At 48.9% G+C, this 15,160-nt stretch overlaps 7 protein-coding genes across 7 annotated transcripts; 3 read left to right on the top strand and 4 right to left on the bottom strand.

Moving 5' to 3' along the window:
• Positions 1 to 1,156: 1,156 nt before the first annotated feature.
• F4813DRAFT_379942 (uncharacterized protein) lies at positions 1,157 to 4,253 on the top strand (the record flags this gene model as incomplete). The annotated part of the gene is made up of 3 exons (XM_049245513.1): positions 1,157 to 1,253; positions 1,509 to 3,769; positions 3,867 to 4,253. The coding sequence occupies 3 exons, from the start codon at positions 1,157 to 1,159 to the stop codon at positions 4,251 to 4,253; spliced, it is 2,745 nt and encodes a 914-aa protein (XP_049101233.1).
• A 1,450-nt stretch (positions 4,254 to 5,703) lies between these two features.
• F4813DRAFT_27220 (putative 60S ribosomal protein L26-1) lies at positions 5,704 to 6,494 on the bottom strand. Its single transcript, XM_049240380.1, has 3 exons — positions 6,360 to 6,494; positions 6,147 to 6,259; positions 5,704 to 6,053 (listed from the first exon to the last, which is right to left on the bottom strand). The coding sequence occupies exons 1-3, from the start codon at positions 6,376 to 6,378 to the stop codon at positions 5,772 to 5,774; spliced, it is 414 nt and encodes a 137-aa protein (XP_049101234.1). The 5' UTR covers positions 6,379 to 6,494; the 3' UTR covers positions 5,704 to 5,771.
• Positions 6,495 to 6,730: 236 nt separating this feature from the next.
• Positions 6,731 to 7,662, top strand: F4813DRAFT_395195 (DUF1783-domain-containing protein; the record flags this gene model as incomplete). Its single annotated transcript, XM_049247668.1, has 2 exons — positions 6,731 to 6,983; positions 7,068 to 7,662. The coding sequence occupies 2 exons, from the start codon at positions 6,731 to 6,733 to the stop codon at positions 7,529 to 7,531; spliced, it is 717 nt and encodes a 238-aa protein (XP_049101235.1). The 3' UTR covers positions 7,532 to 7,662.
• Positions 7,662 to 9,001, bottom strand: F4813DRAFT_27243 (translation protein). The gene has a single exon (XM_049240386.1). It carries the CDS (start codon positions 8,843 to 8,845, stop codon positions 7,793 to 7,795), a length of 1,053 nt encoding a protein of 350 aa, XP_049101236.1. The 5' UTR covers positions 8,846 to 9,001; the 3' UTR covers positions 7,662 to 7,792.
• A 26-nt stretch (positions 9,002 to 9,027) lies between these two features.
• Positions 9,028 to 10,273, top strand: F4813DRAFT_395199 (DUF814-domain-containing protein). The gene is made up of 4 exons (XM_049247669.1): positions 9,028 to 9,305; positions 9,395 to 9,434; positions 9,564 to 9,960; positions 10,019 to 10,273. The coding sequence occupies exons 1-4, from the start codon at positions 9,233 to 9,235 to the stop codon at positions 10,163 to 10,165; spliced, it is 657 nt and encodes a 218-aa protein (XP_049101237.1). The 5' UTR covers positions 9,028 to 9,232; the 3' UTR covers positions 10,166 to 10,273.
• Positions 10,019 to 11,405, bottom strand: F4813DRAFT_27252 (DUF1000-domain-containing protein). The gene is made up of 2 exons (XM_049240391.1): positions 10,877 to 11,405; positions 10,019 to 10,793 (listed from the first exon to the last, which is right to left on the bottom strand). The coding sequence occupies exons 1-2, from the start codon at positions 11,125 to 11,127 to the stop codon at positions 10,385 to 10,387; spliced, it is 660 nt and encodes a 219-aa protein (XP_049101238.1). The 5' UTR covers positions 11,128 to 11,405; the 3' UTR covers positions 10,019 to 10,384.
• Positions 11,406 to 15,002, bottom strand: F4813DRAFT_27251 (RNA polymerase I-specific transcription initiation factor RRN6-like protein). The gene is made up of 3 exons (XM_049240390.1): positions 14,674 to 15,002; positions 12,634 to 14,620; positions 11,406 to 12,584 (listed from the first exon to the last, which is right to left on the bottom strand). The coding sequence occupies exons 1-3, from the start codon at positions 14,795 to 14,797 to the stop codon at positions 11,684 to 11,686; spliced, it is 3,012 nt and encodes a 1,003-aa protein (XP_049101239.1). The 5' UTR covers positions 14,798 to 15,002; the 3' UTR covers positions 11,406 to 11,683.
• Positions 15,003 to 15,160: the final 158 nt, after the last annotated feature.

Here is a 15,160-nt window from a genome sequence, read left to right on the forward strand (position 1 = left end):
ACCCCTTTCCTCCTAGGGAAATAGACTTAGTTAGTATAAGTGTAGGTTAAGTGCAATCCTCCATGTTCTGATCGTTGTAAATCTTATATCACTTGGAACTCATACTCTCTTATTCTACGCTTCCTCAATCCGAATCATCTATCCCGACTTTGTCTACCTTTCCATCAATGCTCCGACACAGCATAGCCTTTAAAGATCTGCCTCGAAAAGATCTTGTATGTCTACCCGTTGCTGATTGCTCACGCCCTTCGCTCCATTGCACCTTTTTTGGTATGTAAGTGCCGTCTCCTATCTCCCGTTTATCGACCTGACCGCTGCCGTTTGTTATCACCTGTCCGTCGGTTTCTTTTAGACAACACCGCAAGACAAACTAAATCACATCCCCTGAATCCTCTGAATCCCCTGAATCCCCCCTAAGGTAGTAACACGCCAAAATACATACACGCAAACATAACCAAACGCGTTGACGCGACTAGGGCTTTGAAGTTTTCTGCCTGCACTTTCACGATCAATTAGGCCGCGTCGAAATCTTTCAGCATCTTCCAAATAGACGCACACTTAATTCTCAACGCCGTTTCTCCAATCCCAATTGCCACTATTTATTGCACTCGGCGTGCGCACACCAACGGTTTGTTCCCCTCATACTCCGTCATATCTTCACAACGCCATCTATTATTTTCCCGTCATATTCCTGTACATCTGGCAATAGTACTAGCTGGACCACATTGGTCCTCCAGACAAGATGTCTGGGCGCCGTTGTTATCCTCACAGGGCCCGGTTTGAAAGAGAGCTTAGATGTGCCCAAGAACACGATATCCCGATCTCAGGAGCCACTTTCACCGCTATCAGATTCAGGTTCAACTGCAATAAAGATATTCGTCAGATAATTATCAGCTCAGAAACCGGTCACCCTTTACCATCTCCCTCCACATCTCCTTTGATATTACCTAAATTCATCCTTTCTCAACTTGAGGCCCAGAGGGTTGCTGACCCCAACAGAATCCCTCCACAGCTATCTGTGGTTCTAGAGCTCGTCTCCGAAACTTTCTCTAAGAAACCCACCCGAGGCAAGGCGTTTACCTTCCCAACTTTGTTTCGATACTATCACGGCGAGTGGTCCAAAACCTACTTTGTCTACGCCTACCTCGATCTCCAGATGGAATCACGCAAGTACACCATTGACGAGCTTCAGCAGCTCAAAACTACCTATTGTAGAGACGCACTGGACAAGCTATGTGCTAAACACGAAGTTGGTAAGCGAATCCGCTTTTCTTTACTTTCTGCCTGTCCCCCCCCCCCCTCCGCCCCCTCTCCCCCTTTCCCCTATTTTTCTCCTTCCCTCTTTTCGTTTTTCTTTCTACATTTCTTTTCATGCCCATTCTTCTCAATTACCCAAAACTTCCCCCCTCTACTATATTCTTATTCTAATATTTTATCCTACTTCCCATCACCTCATCACAACTATACTCACTGCTGGTTTGTCGTTGCTTTTACACTAACAAACGCAGCTGAGATTTTTAGAGACCTAACGAGCAAAATGCCTGCCCAAGTTAGATACGTGAAGAAGTCGAAGGAGGATGTGTCATCCTCAACGGAGAGTGATGAGATTATATTCCATGGCAAGAAGAACAACCGATCTCAGTGGCAATACAAAGGCCGCACCGGATCTGAGGTCTCCTCGAAAGAACCGCTCCCTGCTCCAGCAGGACTTGTGGCACAGCAAAGTGAAGGCTTCCAAAGATTCTTCAAAGCCGTCGTTTCGCCTACTCACGTTCGAGTAACAGCTGGAGGAAGAATCGTACCAAACACACGCGGCTCCGTATCACCCACCGCAAAATGGGACAAGGAACATTCAGCAACCAATGGACTGGGTTCAACAGAGACTTCTAAAGACGAGAAACCCCATGTTTCCAGTGGCGCTACCAATCAGTTTCCGCAGGCGCAAATCCCTCTACAGTTCCCTGCCCCTCCGGGATATTTCCAGCACATGGGCTTGCCTATGCCCCTATACCCTGTTCCTCACGGAATTCCCATGGCCTTTGGTATGCCCACTCTTCCCCTTGCACACTCGGGTGGTAAGCAACCTGCTCTCACTCAAAACCAGCAGGATATCGACGAAGCGGCCAAAGAAGTTAAGACTCAAGACGGTGCCGGTGATAAGAAGCCGAGGCCCGCTCCTATTAAGATCACTCCTAGAGATCAGTTCGAGCAGAACCGTCCGTTCTACCATAATGGTAACGTGATCTATCCTCAGGCCTATGGATTAGTACAGGGCCAAATGCCTATGCCGATGATGCTTTCAAGTCCGTGTTTCCCGCCTGGCGTAGTCGGACATCTGGGTTCTATTGGCGCTCAGATGAGCGCTTTCGGTTCAATGGGACAGCCATCCCCTGCTGCATCAATGTTCAGTCCTGCCGCTATCGTTTCTCCTCATTTCAATGCCCCCCACGCTGCTAGTGGAGGTTCTCGATCAGTGCAGCCAACGTTTGCTCCCAGTCAGGGAACTACGCCTCACATCACGTCAATCAGACCGAGTGAAATCACAAAACGTCAACTTGATGCGTTGAAGACTTCCCTTAAGTACTATGAAGATCAACTACAATACAACAGGCACCAGATTGACGAGAAATGGACCGAAGAGCAAGCAGACAAGCTGAGAGAAAGCGTACAGCAGTTCGAGCAGAACTACAAGATGCAGGCAAATTTCGAGGCCTCCTACTATCCCCAAGTTCCGACTGGATCTACTGGAAGTTCAACTCAGCAAGGGGCACTTTGGAAGACCCCCACGGGAAGTTCTAGCGTTAGAAGCCGTCGAGGTGGAAATACGTCTCAGAATAGTTCCGTCGGCATTGGTGATCAGGGCCGCAACCTTTCGCATTTCCAATCATCTGAGCGACTTAGCTCGAGACATGGTAACCACAGGAACTCGAGGGCAATCGGAATCAACTCGAATAAAGGAAACACATCGCCGCTCAGTCTGGATCCCGCGCTGGAAGCACTTATCCAAGACAAAATGAGAAGAGGGCTTGCTGCACCTGAACCGACGAAGAACGTGGGATCCTACACTGACGTTGCTTCTGCGCCTACATTTGACGGAGCGCCGCATTCCTTTACAATTCAGTCGGAAGGAGCAAATATTGGACCGCAAGTTGGTTTCCCTAGCACACATGGGGTTGCTGGATGGCCATCCCTTGGCGTGCTGCCGTTTGACCATAACGGTAACTGGAACGGCATGTTCCCTACAAACTCGAACACGGTTAACCGCGCTTCTGCTGTGAACTCCCAGCCGTCGTCCGCGAGTTTTGTTCCGAATAGCCATAGCCGTCCATATCTCGTTGGAACCCTACCCCGAGGAGTGCATCCTCATAGTGGCCATGGAGCCGAGTATGTATATTCGCGAGAGTTAACCGCGGAGGAGAAGCGAGCTCGAAGTAACTACTGGGGCCACGTTCCGAATGTAGGGTTCGGCTTACCAAAGTTTGACGGAAAGGATTTCTATCCACCTTCACCAGTAAAAGCCACCTACGGTGCTGAGGCTTCTCAATCTACACTCCGTCCAACAATACCAACCGGTCGACCGGACCTCGACTTCGGCTTCCGAACCCAGCCTACAGAAAACGACCCTTTCCGTTCCAGCCATGGGACTCAGAAGATCAGCAAGGCTATTCCGATTGTTGCTCCTGATGATGCCAGCCGAGGGGGGGCGTCTAAGAAGGATTCTGCTTCTGAAGGCCTCTCTAATAATTCCAATAAGCCTAAGAGCAACAAGGTTCCGTCCCCAGCCGCGTCATCTGAGGCCGACAAGAAGCAGGATGCGATGGGTCGACGAACCGTTGAAAGGTCTAGGTATGTGAACGAATAATTAGGCGCGGAATCAGAGGCTGACCTTCTATAGCAACAAGTCCGGAAATGATCTCTGGCAAACCATGCTGAAGAGAGGGCCAACCAGTGGGGCCGTGGTGCCTAGCACAGTCTCGTCGACCACAGCTACGGGATATTTGCCTCAGTATCATGGCCATGCTGCTGCCTCTCTTGGACCTGCAATTTCTAACACGAGCAACATGGCGGTCCGCGCTTCACCCGAAACTGGAGACAAGAGTATTGAATATGACGCACAACGATCTGCAGAGAAAGTTGGAGAGAACTGCCCGCCCAACGAGACGCGCTCGGCAGACTACGATCCGTTGAAGGATGTCCAAGAACGTATGCTTCGTGACGCTGAGCGACGTGGAGTCGTTGGTTCAGACTGGTGAAGGCTAAGCTGCACATTGCCGGGAGAAACAAAGCAGTATCATGTCCACCAATCCTCTCTTTGCCTATTATGCGACGAGAAATGAAGCAGCAGCTCTATAAACAACATCTTGTTACACCCATGCGAGTATGATTAGGTTCATTTCTTCGAGAAGTCGACCATAGGTTATTGTTTATGATTTCAGTCGACTGAATATTTCCTATTTCGTTTTCCGTCACCATTTGGAGGTTACGAACACATGTATGATCATCCCGTATGATCCTTCCGCATGGTCAAGATTGCAACAATACTTTGTGTTTCGATGGAGACAACAAAGACAAGATCACGAGAAGAAAAGCAGAAGCAAAATATGCGCTACATTGCTTTCGAGTGCTACGTTTATTCGGCAGAAGTAATAATTTCTCTTTGACATAATTTTGTTTTTGATGAGGCGGAAAGGGGGGGGAGGGACATGGTATCGTGTAATGATGACAGAACTGAGGTGGTTGAGGTTGAGAAGTAGGCAAAAATCGGTTGCATTGCAGATTTCATTATTGCTTTATTGTTGCTTCGACATTACTAGGATCGCAGATAACTTGCCTCACGGCCCATAATTGACAGCATTCATTGTACTGATGATGAGTGTTCTTATCAACTAAATAATACTTTGACTAATACCTAGTGACTAGTAAAAAGAAGAGTTTTTAATAAAAATTGTACGCCTACGAATTATCTTAGTTTTCGACAAGACAAAATGTGCTTCACCATCAAACTCCCAACCTCATGGATATTATCTATTGGTTGACAGTCTGCAGGCGAGGGGGCGACAAGGGGGTGATTCATTATTATATCCCTTGTGCTTGCTTTACTCTTCGCCAGTCGTATACCTCGAAAACCAAAGGGTTGAAGTTGACGCGGAGATATCCTGGCGGTATTTGCTTTACATCAAATCGAATAGGGGGGAACCGGTTGCAATTATGGATGCGTGCTTACGGGAAAAAAGAACCACTTACATTGAGGGGATAACTCTCTGGATGGACTAGTATCCTGGAGAAGCCTCGTCCATCTATCTCCCCTAGATCTGTCTAACTCCCTTAATTGGGATGAGAGGGTAACCTAGAGGTCAGCCCGGCGGAGCGCGCATTACGGCATAAACACGGCCAGTCAGAAATATAGACAGCGAGACTTCGGGAAGAACCTCCCATGGAACATTTCACAAGAGACTGTGAAATGGCCATTGTGTGCATGCAAATATTTTTCATTTGGTGGGTATGTGCCACCGCATCTAGATGCTTGATCGTCGAGCTCCCATGCAATCAAATCCCGCCGATGATCCGTCATGTCCCTTTCGATGAAGCCGGGGGAGAGTGCTTTTACCCTTTCGCAAGACGCCATAGTCCGTGATATTCCTCACGCCGTCTCGCAGGACGCTTCGTCATTTATCTACCAACGGGTATCCGCCCCTCTTTCGCCAGGCCAGGCCGGTGGCACAACCGAGTTATGAAAAAAAGGTGGGTGGGTGTTAAGCTAGAGAGACGGCTTATTTGGCAGCAGCCTTGCCCTTGGACCGCAGCTCGCGGCCGACCTTTATGCGCTCTAGGATGTTCTCGCGGTCCTTGTCGAGCTTTAGCTTGGTGATGACGACCTTGCTGGGGTGGATGCCGAGGGGCACGCTCTGGCCGGAGGCCTTGTCGCGGGTGACGCGCTCGATGTGGATCTGGTACTTGAGACGGTAGACAGAGGTGACCTTGCCCTCGCGGCCCTTGTTGGTGCCTCGGACGATGGTGACCTCGTCATCCTTTCGGACGGGGATGCTACGGACCTATGGGCAAATTTCGTGTCAGAAGACAAGTTTACGAGTGCAAGTCGAAACGGGTGTGGGATATCACGGAGGGGTTATTTGTTAAACACTTACGTTGTACTTCTCACGGAGCTCCTTGCTAAGAGGAGCGCTCATGATGACACGGCGCTCGCCGGAAGACGCACCGAAGTGCGCCTTTCTCGACTTTCGTCGCGAGCTGGCGATACCTTGAAAATCTCGTTAGCATCGCATCGCACCGTTCAATTGACAACGTCAAACCCCCAAGCTACACATTCGAGAGGGAATTAGTAAAGCGTATAAACGTACCGGAGTTAACCTTCGTCATTTTATCGGTGGGCGTTGGGTGAATTGGCGAGAAAGAGTTGGTTTCCGAGGGACGAAAGGTTGGTGTTGGATTTGGCGGAGGTTCACGATTTCCGAGGGAAGTTGAAAATGGAAAAGAAATTGGTGGGCTACAAATTTTTGAAGTGCCCTAACAGGGGTGGACCCGCCTAGCTTCGTTTAACGGAATTTGATTAAGTAAGGAATTGTGAAAGTGGCTTAGATAACCGGTACTTCCATAGGTACCAGGCTAGGTGGGTGTGGTTCAGTTAAAGCCCCACCTCGGATTCCGGAACCATGGTACGTACTGATGTACATAGTACCTAGTATGTATGATTTCAAGGTGGGATGGCCCGATGGATGCAGCTCCCGTCTTAGCATTGATCTTTCGAATCCGACTTCGAGAACCGAAGATCTTGGGGAAACCTCCAGACCAGTCAATCGACAGCAACATGTGGTCTAGATTAGTGCGCCGGAGGGCGCTTCTATTATTACTAAGAAACCAGTCTGCTTCTGCAAGGAGTCGAATCCAAAAAAGGACGCTGGTCTCGGCACCTAAACCTGGTGATGGGCCTCTGATGGAGAGACGTCCAGATAGAGAGCTTCCAAGTGCGTCTCTCTCTGTCTCTTTCTACGTTTCTATATTATACATATACATGTAAAACAGACACAACTAACCCCCCACAACCCCAGACATCAACACATTCCGCTGGGCGCGCACCTTCCCCATCTTCCTCGCCCTAATCGCCGCCTCCAGCATCGCCATCTTCAACTACCAGAAGCTGTCCAGCCCCATCGTCGCCTCGACGCTGTACGCGCTGCGCACGAGCCCCCGCGCGCGCGAGCTCCTCGGCGACGAGATCTACTTCCAGCACCAGATCCCGTGGATCGCCGGCGAGATGAACCAGCTGCGCGGCCGCATCGACATCCGCTTCCCCGTCAAGGGCACCCGCTCCACCGCCGTCATGCGCTTCGCCAGCTTCCGCCCTACCCCCAAGGGCGTCTTCGAGACGACCGAGTGGAGCCTCGAGACCCCGGACGGCAGGAAGATCGATTTGCTGGAAGGGGATGATCCATTTAGGGCCGTGGCTGCGTTCCCGATGGATGAAGAGGAGCGCGAGCAGGCGACGAGGGGGTTTAGACAGCAGCTTAAGTGAGGGGGCTGTATAGAGAATATTGTGTTAGGGTAGTAGAATACTCTACGGGTAGCTGTTAAAAGCGCTTGAGTATGAGCAAACCTCATAGGCGATATTAGAACATGTCGCTTCTGGTTTGGCGCTTGGGGTAACGAAGAAGGCAGCGTACAAGTCGGCAGAGTGGACGATCCGCAACGCCAGCCATACTCTTCATTATGATCTTTATTAGGATCGAGAGACGTGTACATCATCATTGTATATGGTACAAATGTAGTATATATTCTACAATGCAGCCGCCAACGCCACAGCATCTCCTATCTTGCCCTCCTTCCTCATCCCCTTTAAGTTTAGATGTGTTTCCCGTGCTTCTTGTAACTGCGCCTCGTGGTCTGGATTCCGCTCTAGCATCAACCTCCTAGCCTTCTCGATGAACGTCTCAGCTGGCGGATCCTTCTTGACAGCGTCGGCTAGCTTCACTATGCAGCCCTTAGGCCCTGCCACGTGCCCGTTCACCACCACGATGCCCGTCTCGTTGTCTACCTTCAGCACTCTCAGGTTTTGAATGGTGACCCTCTCGCCACCCATACGCCCCGGCATCTTCTTGCCTGGGTGCACACGCGAACCACCGCCCTGACTGGGACCCGACGTACCGATCGTCCTGTGATTCTTGGAGTTACCGTGGCTGGCCTCCTGACCAGCGAAGCCGTGCCTCTTCATACCACCCGCAAACCCCATACCTCGACTATTACTCCTCGCATCGACGAACTGACCGACCTTAAACCAATCCGGTTGGAGCTGCACGCCGACGGGCAGCAGTCCCTCCTGGCCGCGCACCTTGAACTCGGAGAGGTGGCGCTTGGGCGCAATTCCCTTAGCCTCGAAGTAGCCCAGTTGCGGCGCAGTGACGTTATCGGCCTCCTTCTGACCACAGCCGATCTGGAGAGCCCAGTAGCCATTCTTGGCGCGGGTCTTCACAGCAACGACTTGCACTTGGTCCATTTGCAGGATTGTGCAAGGTGTGCGCTTGCCGTTCGCGCTGTACATGGCCGAGACGCCCTTCTTGGTAGCCAGGATACCAGTCCGCAGGGGCGTCGACATCGCCTTGCGCTCTAGGGCCGCTGCGGGGCCCGTCGTGGGCGCGGGCAGACCGGAGCTCTGTTGATTGAAGCGCGTGGGTTTTGTGCGCGGGTTGGCCGTCGACCAGCCATACTTGACGCCGCGCTTGGTAGTTCGAGGGAGGAGTGTATGGCTCTCGGTAATAAGGACTCGGGTGTTGCCCAGCAAGCAACTCTTGGTGAGGGAGGCTGCCCAGCGGGCTGGCAGTCGAGATGCCATTTTCGCTGGGAGCTTAGTGCTCGACTACCAATTCTACTCGAGATGTGTTATGGCAACCCTTGGTTATTCGTAATTTCGGTATGTCGAGTAGACCGACAGGCATTAAAGTGGCGGCTTGGAATAGCAATTCGAGATGGGGAAAGTTGAAGCTTTGGTTTGGTTTAGAGTTGAAAAATGTCGGGTGGGTCCAGGGAACTTTTTCGGGGAATCTGTGGTAGGTGGGGTACGTACCATCGATTGGTCGCATAGATCTACAGGCCTGCGCTGGAATAAAGTACTTTGCGCCTGCTGAAGAAAAAAGTATAATCTATTCCTTCTTTCATATCTAAAACCTTTTAAGAAATAAAATTTATTTTTATATCCAATATCTCATACGTCGACATCAAAATGGTTTATTACTTCAAATCGACCGTTGTCGATCCTCCAGCGTTCGTCTACGTCGGCAAGGACAAATTCGAGAGTGGGTGATTTGCTTTATATATTTTATATACCTGGTCTAAGTCGAACCCATGCCAACTACACACGTACTAACAACCATCGTATGTAAAGACGAGGAATTGATCAAGTACGGTTGGGAAGAAGACGTCTGGTAAGTAGCGTCGTTATCCTTTATTTACCAAATAAGCACGCGGTATTCATATTGTCTCTCCTTAGGGTACGAAAAATCCTAAACATGTTAAACTGCAACTTGGAAAGTGTCACGAATCTCATGCGATAGGGGTTGTTATGAGCAGTTTCACGTGGACAAGCTTTCCAGCGCGCATATCTATCTACGACTCAATGAGGGCGACTCGTGGGAGAACATACCGCAGGACCTGGTGACGGACCTAGCGCAGCTGACCAAGGCCAACTCCATCGAGGGTAACAAGAAGGATAATATCACCGTTATCTATACGCCTTGGTCCAACTTAAAGAAGGACGGTAGCATGGCTGCCGGCCAGGTGGGCTTCAAGGATCCGCGCAAGGTCAAAAAGGTTCTCATTGTCCAACGTGAGAACGCCATCATCAACCGGCTCAACAAGACCAAGGTGGAGAAGCAACCCGATCTTCAGCAGGAAAGAGAGGACCATCGTAGAGAGCTAAGGAAGCGAGACCAGGCTGCCCAACAACAACGAGTAAGTCCCTCTCAGAAATCTCGTTGTGAAATCTGCCAGTTTAACAATATGGCTACAGAAGAAGGAAGAGGCTAGAATAATGAAGGAGAGGCAGGAGAAGAAGTGGCAGAAGGACCACGCTTACGATGAACTGTTTACGGAAGAGAACATGGAGTCCTCGAGCAACCAGAACAGGGACGAGAACTGGGAGGAAGATTTTATGTAAAAAGAACGAATGAATTACCCTACCGAGGTGATATATAACTTCGTGATTATCCCATAATAGTAATGCAGATGCCGTGGATATGATGATCCATCTGCGCTAAAAGGCGCCTACTCATTGACTGCCCATTGATCGATCGATCCATCCCCTTTTCATCACCAGCCCTTGCTCGTGGGGGGGTGGCGGTGCCTATCACCTCTCTACCTCCCCCCAAACCGGATGTCAGCCGTCCCTCTTAAACGCAGCGTCAAGGTGCCTATACGCCGCCGTCCCCTTAACCCGGTGATCGTTCGGGTTCGGCGCGGCCTCGTACAGGATATTTACGGGCGCGCGCCCGACCGGGATCCAATCGCCCTTGAACGCCAGATACGAGATGCGCGTGGAATCGTCGCCGAAGTTGTCCTCGAAGAACAGGGCCAGCCGGCGCACGTTGCCGAACAGAGCCCGGCGGACGGACAGCTCCTGCACGCCGTTGAACTGCGACAGCTCGAACGTCTGCGTCGGGTTCATCTCCGAGGCTACGTCGAAGTCCACGTCCTCGCGGTTCGTGAAGACTTTGAGCGTGCGCGGCGCGCTGGAGTCAGGGGGCGAGCGTAGCAGGATTGTGTGCAGCTTGACTTGGCCGGTGAATCTGTCGTAGGTGTGAGTAAGTTGAGTTGATGCTGGGATGAATAGACGAAATATAGTCGCTCTGCGTAAAAAAAAAAAACTCACGGTACGTTTATAATAACCTGCTCATCAGCGTCGCTCTGGAGCTCCGGGACCAGCTGTTCACTCTCGGCCCATGTCTTCTCGATGATTTTCCTGCCGGAATCCTTGTGCGTTTCATTCAACGTGGTGATTTGGTCGAATATGATATGCTGGTATAAGCTGTGATGCATAACGGGCACTATCTCATCCGTGTGGTCGTGTTCATGGTCATGATGATGGTCACCATGGTCGTGTTCTTCACGACAGTTAGACATTTTAGCAGTTGAATTTTAATAGCCGGTATTTCGATACATGTAATGATTTAATGAGATAATCTTGGCTTTTGGGAAAGTTCAAATGTTTCTGGGTGAGTATTGCTTGATTTTATAGTGATGAATGAAGCTTGTTGGGACTTGGTGGTGGAAAGCTATAAGATCGGGTAATTGCATGTAATTGGGAAATGCGGTTAGATGCGGTGAATTGACTGGGTCGTTTTAGCAATGCCAGAACTTAAATATACTCTTACTACCTAAGACAATGTACATATACATATCTTTAGGCCTCAGTGTCTATATAGCCAACATAACTTCTTTGATCCAAGTACGTAAATTTGAGTCCGAGCAAATATTTGAGAAGGATAAAAAAAATTTTCGGTCTGACCATCCGTTATGAATATGACTCATTTCTGAAGATGTGAAGCCTACATCACGTTTTGAAGTTTCAAACCCAGCCAACAGACTCATTTCTCTTGAAGACTTAGAAAGACAGGCCTCCTGACGACTTTATAATAATAAACACTTACAACACTTATACTCTAATATTTAAGTACTATTAAAACCCCCCTTTTCGCTTTTTTACTTTTTTCTTCGGCCGCTCGTCTCTTCGACCAAAGATACCCGGTATTGGCTGAGACATAGTCTGCAACGGATCTGACATCATTGCCTGGGTCTGTGAAGAATATGCAACAGGCTGGCTATGCTGGTTGAAGAAGCGGGTGTCTAGCGCCGGTTGGGTAGCCGGCAGATTCGACTCTTTATCCTTCTGTATTTGAAGTAGTGTTTCTGCCCTGCGTCTTTTTCGACTCTCACGGGCTAGTTGTTTTACTCTCCTCTGCATTCCGGAAGTCACCTCCTTACTTCTCTCAAGATCGAACACATAGGTATCAGGGTTGGCGCCGACTTCCCATTTGTCTAGGAGCATTGTACGCTTTGCCGGTACAAATTTGCCGGTGCCTGTGTATGACCTTAAAAGAGCCATGGCTGGATCCTCCCCCTGGCTTTCCGCTCTAGGCGTTTTGGGTTCCGAAACAGGTACCTCAGACTGTGATCTTGACACATTCCCCATACGGCTCTCTGGCTGACTGTTGATAGCCATGCTTTCTAGCTCCTCGGTAAGAGATCGTTGGGTCTGCTTCGACTCTATTTGGCGATGAACCAGTCCAAATAGGGACAAATAAACATCACATGATATCTGTCGAAATATAGTAGACTTTGCTTCTTGCATCCGGGTTTGGTTCCCTTCACTTAAACCAGAGCCAGCTGCCATGCTGAAAAAAGTAGAAAAGAGTCCGTGCAGTGAAGTTGCTGGCTCCATGACCTGACTGAGTGGTAGATTCAATGCCATTAATGTTATGTCAGGGTTAATATGCCCGAGCTGTTTTATTTCCAAGTCCCATTCGGTAGCAGCTTGGCTCAAATCAGCCGGTAACGCCAGGTCTTCGATTATTTCGAAACTAGTCCTAGTTAGTTTTAAAAACATCGAAATATATGAAGAAGGCTTACAGAGTAGTGGCAGGCATAGTTCTATCCTGAATAGCTTGTCCAATAGCAGCACGAACATGGTCGAACGGATTAGAACCAAAGTTTTTCTCTCTGGAAGACTGTTCTTGGGTTCTTTTAATCTGGAGAGAAAAAGCCGCACAGATATACTCGTAGAATATCCCAAGGGGCCTTTGTATTGTTGGCCACGGATGAAATATTTTCGTGGTGTCTTGGACGTTTCCATCTTCACAACTATACACGTTGATATCGTCCGGCACAACAAAATGGGACGTCATATATTTCAATAACTTTTTTCTTTCTTTGGTCCGGTTTTTAATCCGAGATACTCTGTGATCCGGACATTTTATTTGATTGATAGTTGATGTAGATGTAGATGTGCAGAGAGTAGAAATAAGGCACATGTCTTTTGTCATAGCGAAAACCTGGTAAAATCGAATCTCTTGTCGGACAAGGCGCCGCGCAAAACCAGTCGGTGTATTCGGAGATTTCAAAATGATAGGCACAGGATGAAAACATATACTTTGGAGACCTATGCCTGGGGATGGGTGACGAACGATATCTAATGAAACTGCCTCGTGGTGATAGGAGACCCTAGAGGGGTTCTTTTTCGGCATAGTGACGGAATAGAGGTCGACCTGAGTGTTATTTCTGGAGTATACGAAGATCAGGGAAGTGACATCTCTAGACGATGCGGCCCCTGGGGTGACTGCAAGCTTCAAGCTTCGGTCGAAGCTATCTCTGAAATGCGATACTGACAGTACAATAGCAGAGCTTTTCTGTATTCCACCCCAATCCTGCTCCTGGGTAGAGTATATCCTAACTACAAACAACTTTGATGTAGTCAGAACGAACATGTATTGTGTGTCTTGTAGGTTGATATGCACATCCAGAATGGAGTCTTGGCCTCTTTCCCCGAAAAGGGGTAGATCAGGGAGAAACGTAGTATTTGTGAGATCTAGCAGCCTAACCAGCTTCGGACTGCACAAAAGCAACGTTGAAGATCGCACAAGCTGTGGAAAAGGCCCTTGGGCTTCAGAAATGTCCATATCTTCCTCAAAATCGAGGGTCTGCGACTCTTCTGGGCTCCCTGCACAGCCAACCCATAATATCTTGTGCCATTGTGCTATCCCTGTGCCTCTAGAGGGCAAATGACTCAAAACGCCTTTTTCAATATGCCCGCATTTGCTGAGGCTCACACGCGGCTTTCCAGTTCTGATTTTAATATGAGAGACATCCCAGATACTCCAGAACCCACATTCATCGATGAGCCCGAACTGAGGCGGCTTCGATCTGATGCTGGGGTTGAACGACGTATCCGAATGCGGATTTCCTCCGGTCTGGTTTTTTGAGAGGGCGAACAGTGGGTTTGCAGCAATACGGGACGGTATTTCTACATTAGTGTAATCGGATATCGTTGGCGTCCTGTGGTATTCCGGCCGAAATACTCGAGTCCCAGAGTCTCTTTGGACGATAACCCAGCGCGTCGGATCATACCTCTTTGAATCGACTACGGATTTTAGATAACGAATAGGCCCTACAAGTTCATCCTCCTCGTAGAAAATAAACTCATCTGTCTCCTTCATATCTGAAGTTTGTAGTGAAACGCTGTCATCTTCACCCCACTGCCATTCTTCTGTACTGGGTTTAGCCAGACGAAGAATATCGCCAGCTTCACCAGTAACGGTTGCTATCAACGGCGCACCGTAGTTTTTCTTTGAATCGCTTGTATCGGTTAACTCACCGATCGCAAAGAGAGATGAATTCCGTGGTTCACCCTTATGAAACTGATCTGAGTGTGATGACAATAATTGGTCATGGATACATTCATTTCCAAGGTGGGCTTCGGGGTTGGCTTTCAATAGCCATTTTTGCTGTCTCTGGGTTACCTGCCATACGGTGCCAGCTGATGAAGTAAGAGAAGGTACATCGGCCGTAGAAGGAGCTGGAAACCATGTCTTGTAGGGGCCAAGTTCCCTAAATACAGGCGCTTCAAAAGATGTTAGAGGTTTTAAAAATGAAGTTAGGATTATAGGAACTTACTATTCTGGATAAAGTTCCTCGTGGATTGCCATCCGCAATCCTCCGCCTTGCCTAGTTTATAGGGTATATGTGAAAGGCGTCCTGCGAATCCAATAGATGATTCAGTGACTTGACGGTCAGTCATTCGGAGAGCCAGGCTCGATGTATTTTTTCTCGGATGTTAATTGTTGTTTTCCGTACATAGCGATGGCTTGAAGAGCCACAGAATGTAATCCAAAACCGACCATAGAAGAATGCCACCAAGATTGGCTGGAAGGAGTAGATTAAAAGACGAGGTCGGTGCTGAAGATAAAAAATTCACTAGCAAAAGATGAGAAGTGACAATGTTGAACTTGCTGAAATGGGAAATAGTTGGACCTCGAACAGCGCGTCTTGCGCATTATCTTATCGCGTAGTTAAGGCTCTGTGTAACCTTTAGTTTTGTTAAGCATCAACAGCTATCTGGGTGATAAGTATATTCCTATAAGGTCAATTGCGATCTAAACCT

Source organism: Daldinia decipiens (assembly GCF_022478715.1).
Source record: "Daldinia decipiens strain CBS 113046 unplaced genomic scaffold F4813scaffold_10, whole genome shotgun sequence".
In the NCBI taxonomy this organism is placed as follows: Eukaryota; Fungi; Ascomycota; class Sordariomycetes; order Xylariales; family Hypoxylaceae; genus Daldinia; species Daldinia decipiens.

Excerpts from the sequence above, each read along its gene's own strand:
- F4813DRAFT_27251 (XM_049240390.1), bottom strand. The coding sequence starts at position 14,797 with ATGACTGACCGTCAAGTCACTGAATCATCTATTGGATTCGCAGGACGC. Across the intron at positions 14,621-14,673 it reads GAGGAACTTTATCCAGAATA|CGCCTGTATTTAGGGAACTT; the intron begins GTAAGTTCCTAT and ends CATCTTTTGAAG. Across the intron at positions 12,585-12,633 it reads ACTATGCCTGCCACTACTCT|TTTCGAAATAATCGAAGACC; the intron begins GTAAGCCTTCTT and ends AACTAGGACTAG.
- F4813DRAFT_27220 (XM_049240380.1), bottom strand. Across the intron at positions 6,054-6,146 it reads AGCTCCGTGAGAAGTACAAC|GTCCGTAGCATCCCCGTCCG; the intron begins GTAAGTGTTTAA and ends ATTTGCCCATAG.
- F4813DRAFT_27252 (XM_049240391.1), bottom strand. The coding sequence starts at position 11,127 with ATGTCTAACTGTCGTGAAGAACACGACCATGGTGACCATCATCATGAC. Across the intron at positions 10,794-10,876 it reads CAGGTTATTATAAACGTACC|ATTCACCGGCCAAGTCAAGC; the intron begins GTGAGTTTTTTT and ends CACCTACGACAG.
- F4813DRAFT_395199 (XM_049247669.1), top strand. The coding sequence starts at position 9,233 with ATGGTTTATTACTTCAAATCGACCGTTGTCGATCCTCCAGCGTTCGTC. Across the intron at positions 9,306-9,394 it reads CGGCAAGGACAAATTCGAGA|ACGAGGAATTGATCAAGTAC; the intron begins GTGGGTGATTTG and ends TCGTATGTAAAG. Across the intron at positions 9,435-9,563 it reads GGTTGGGAAGAAGACGTCTG|GGGTTGTTATGAGCAGTTTC; the intron begins GTAAGTAGCGTC and ends CTCATGCGATAG.
- F4813DRAFT_27243 (XM_049240386.1), bottom strand. The coding sequence starts at position 8,845 with ATGGCATCTCGACTGCCAGCCCGCTGGGCAGCCTCCCTCACCAAGAGT.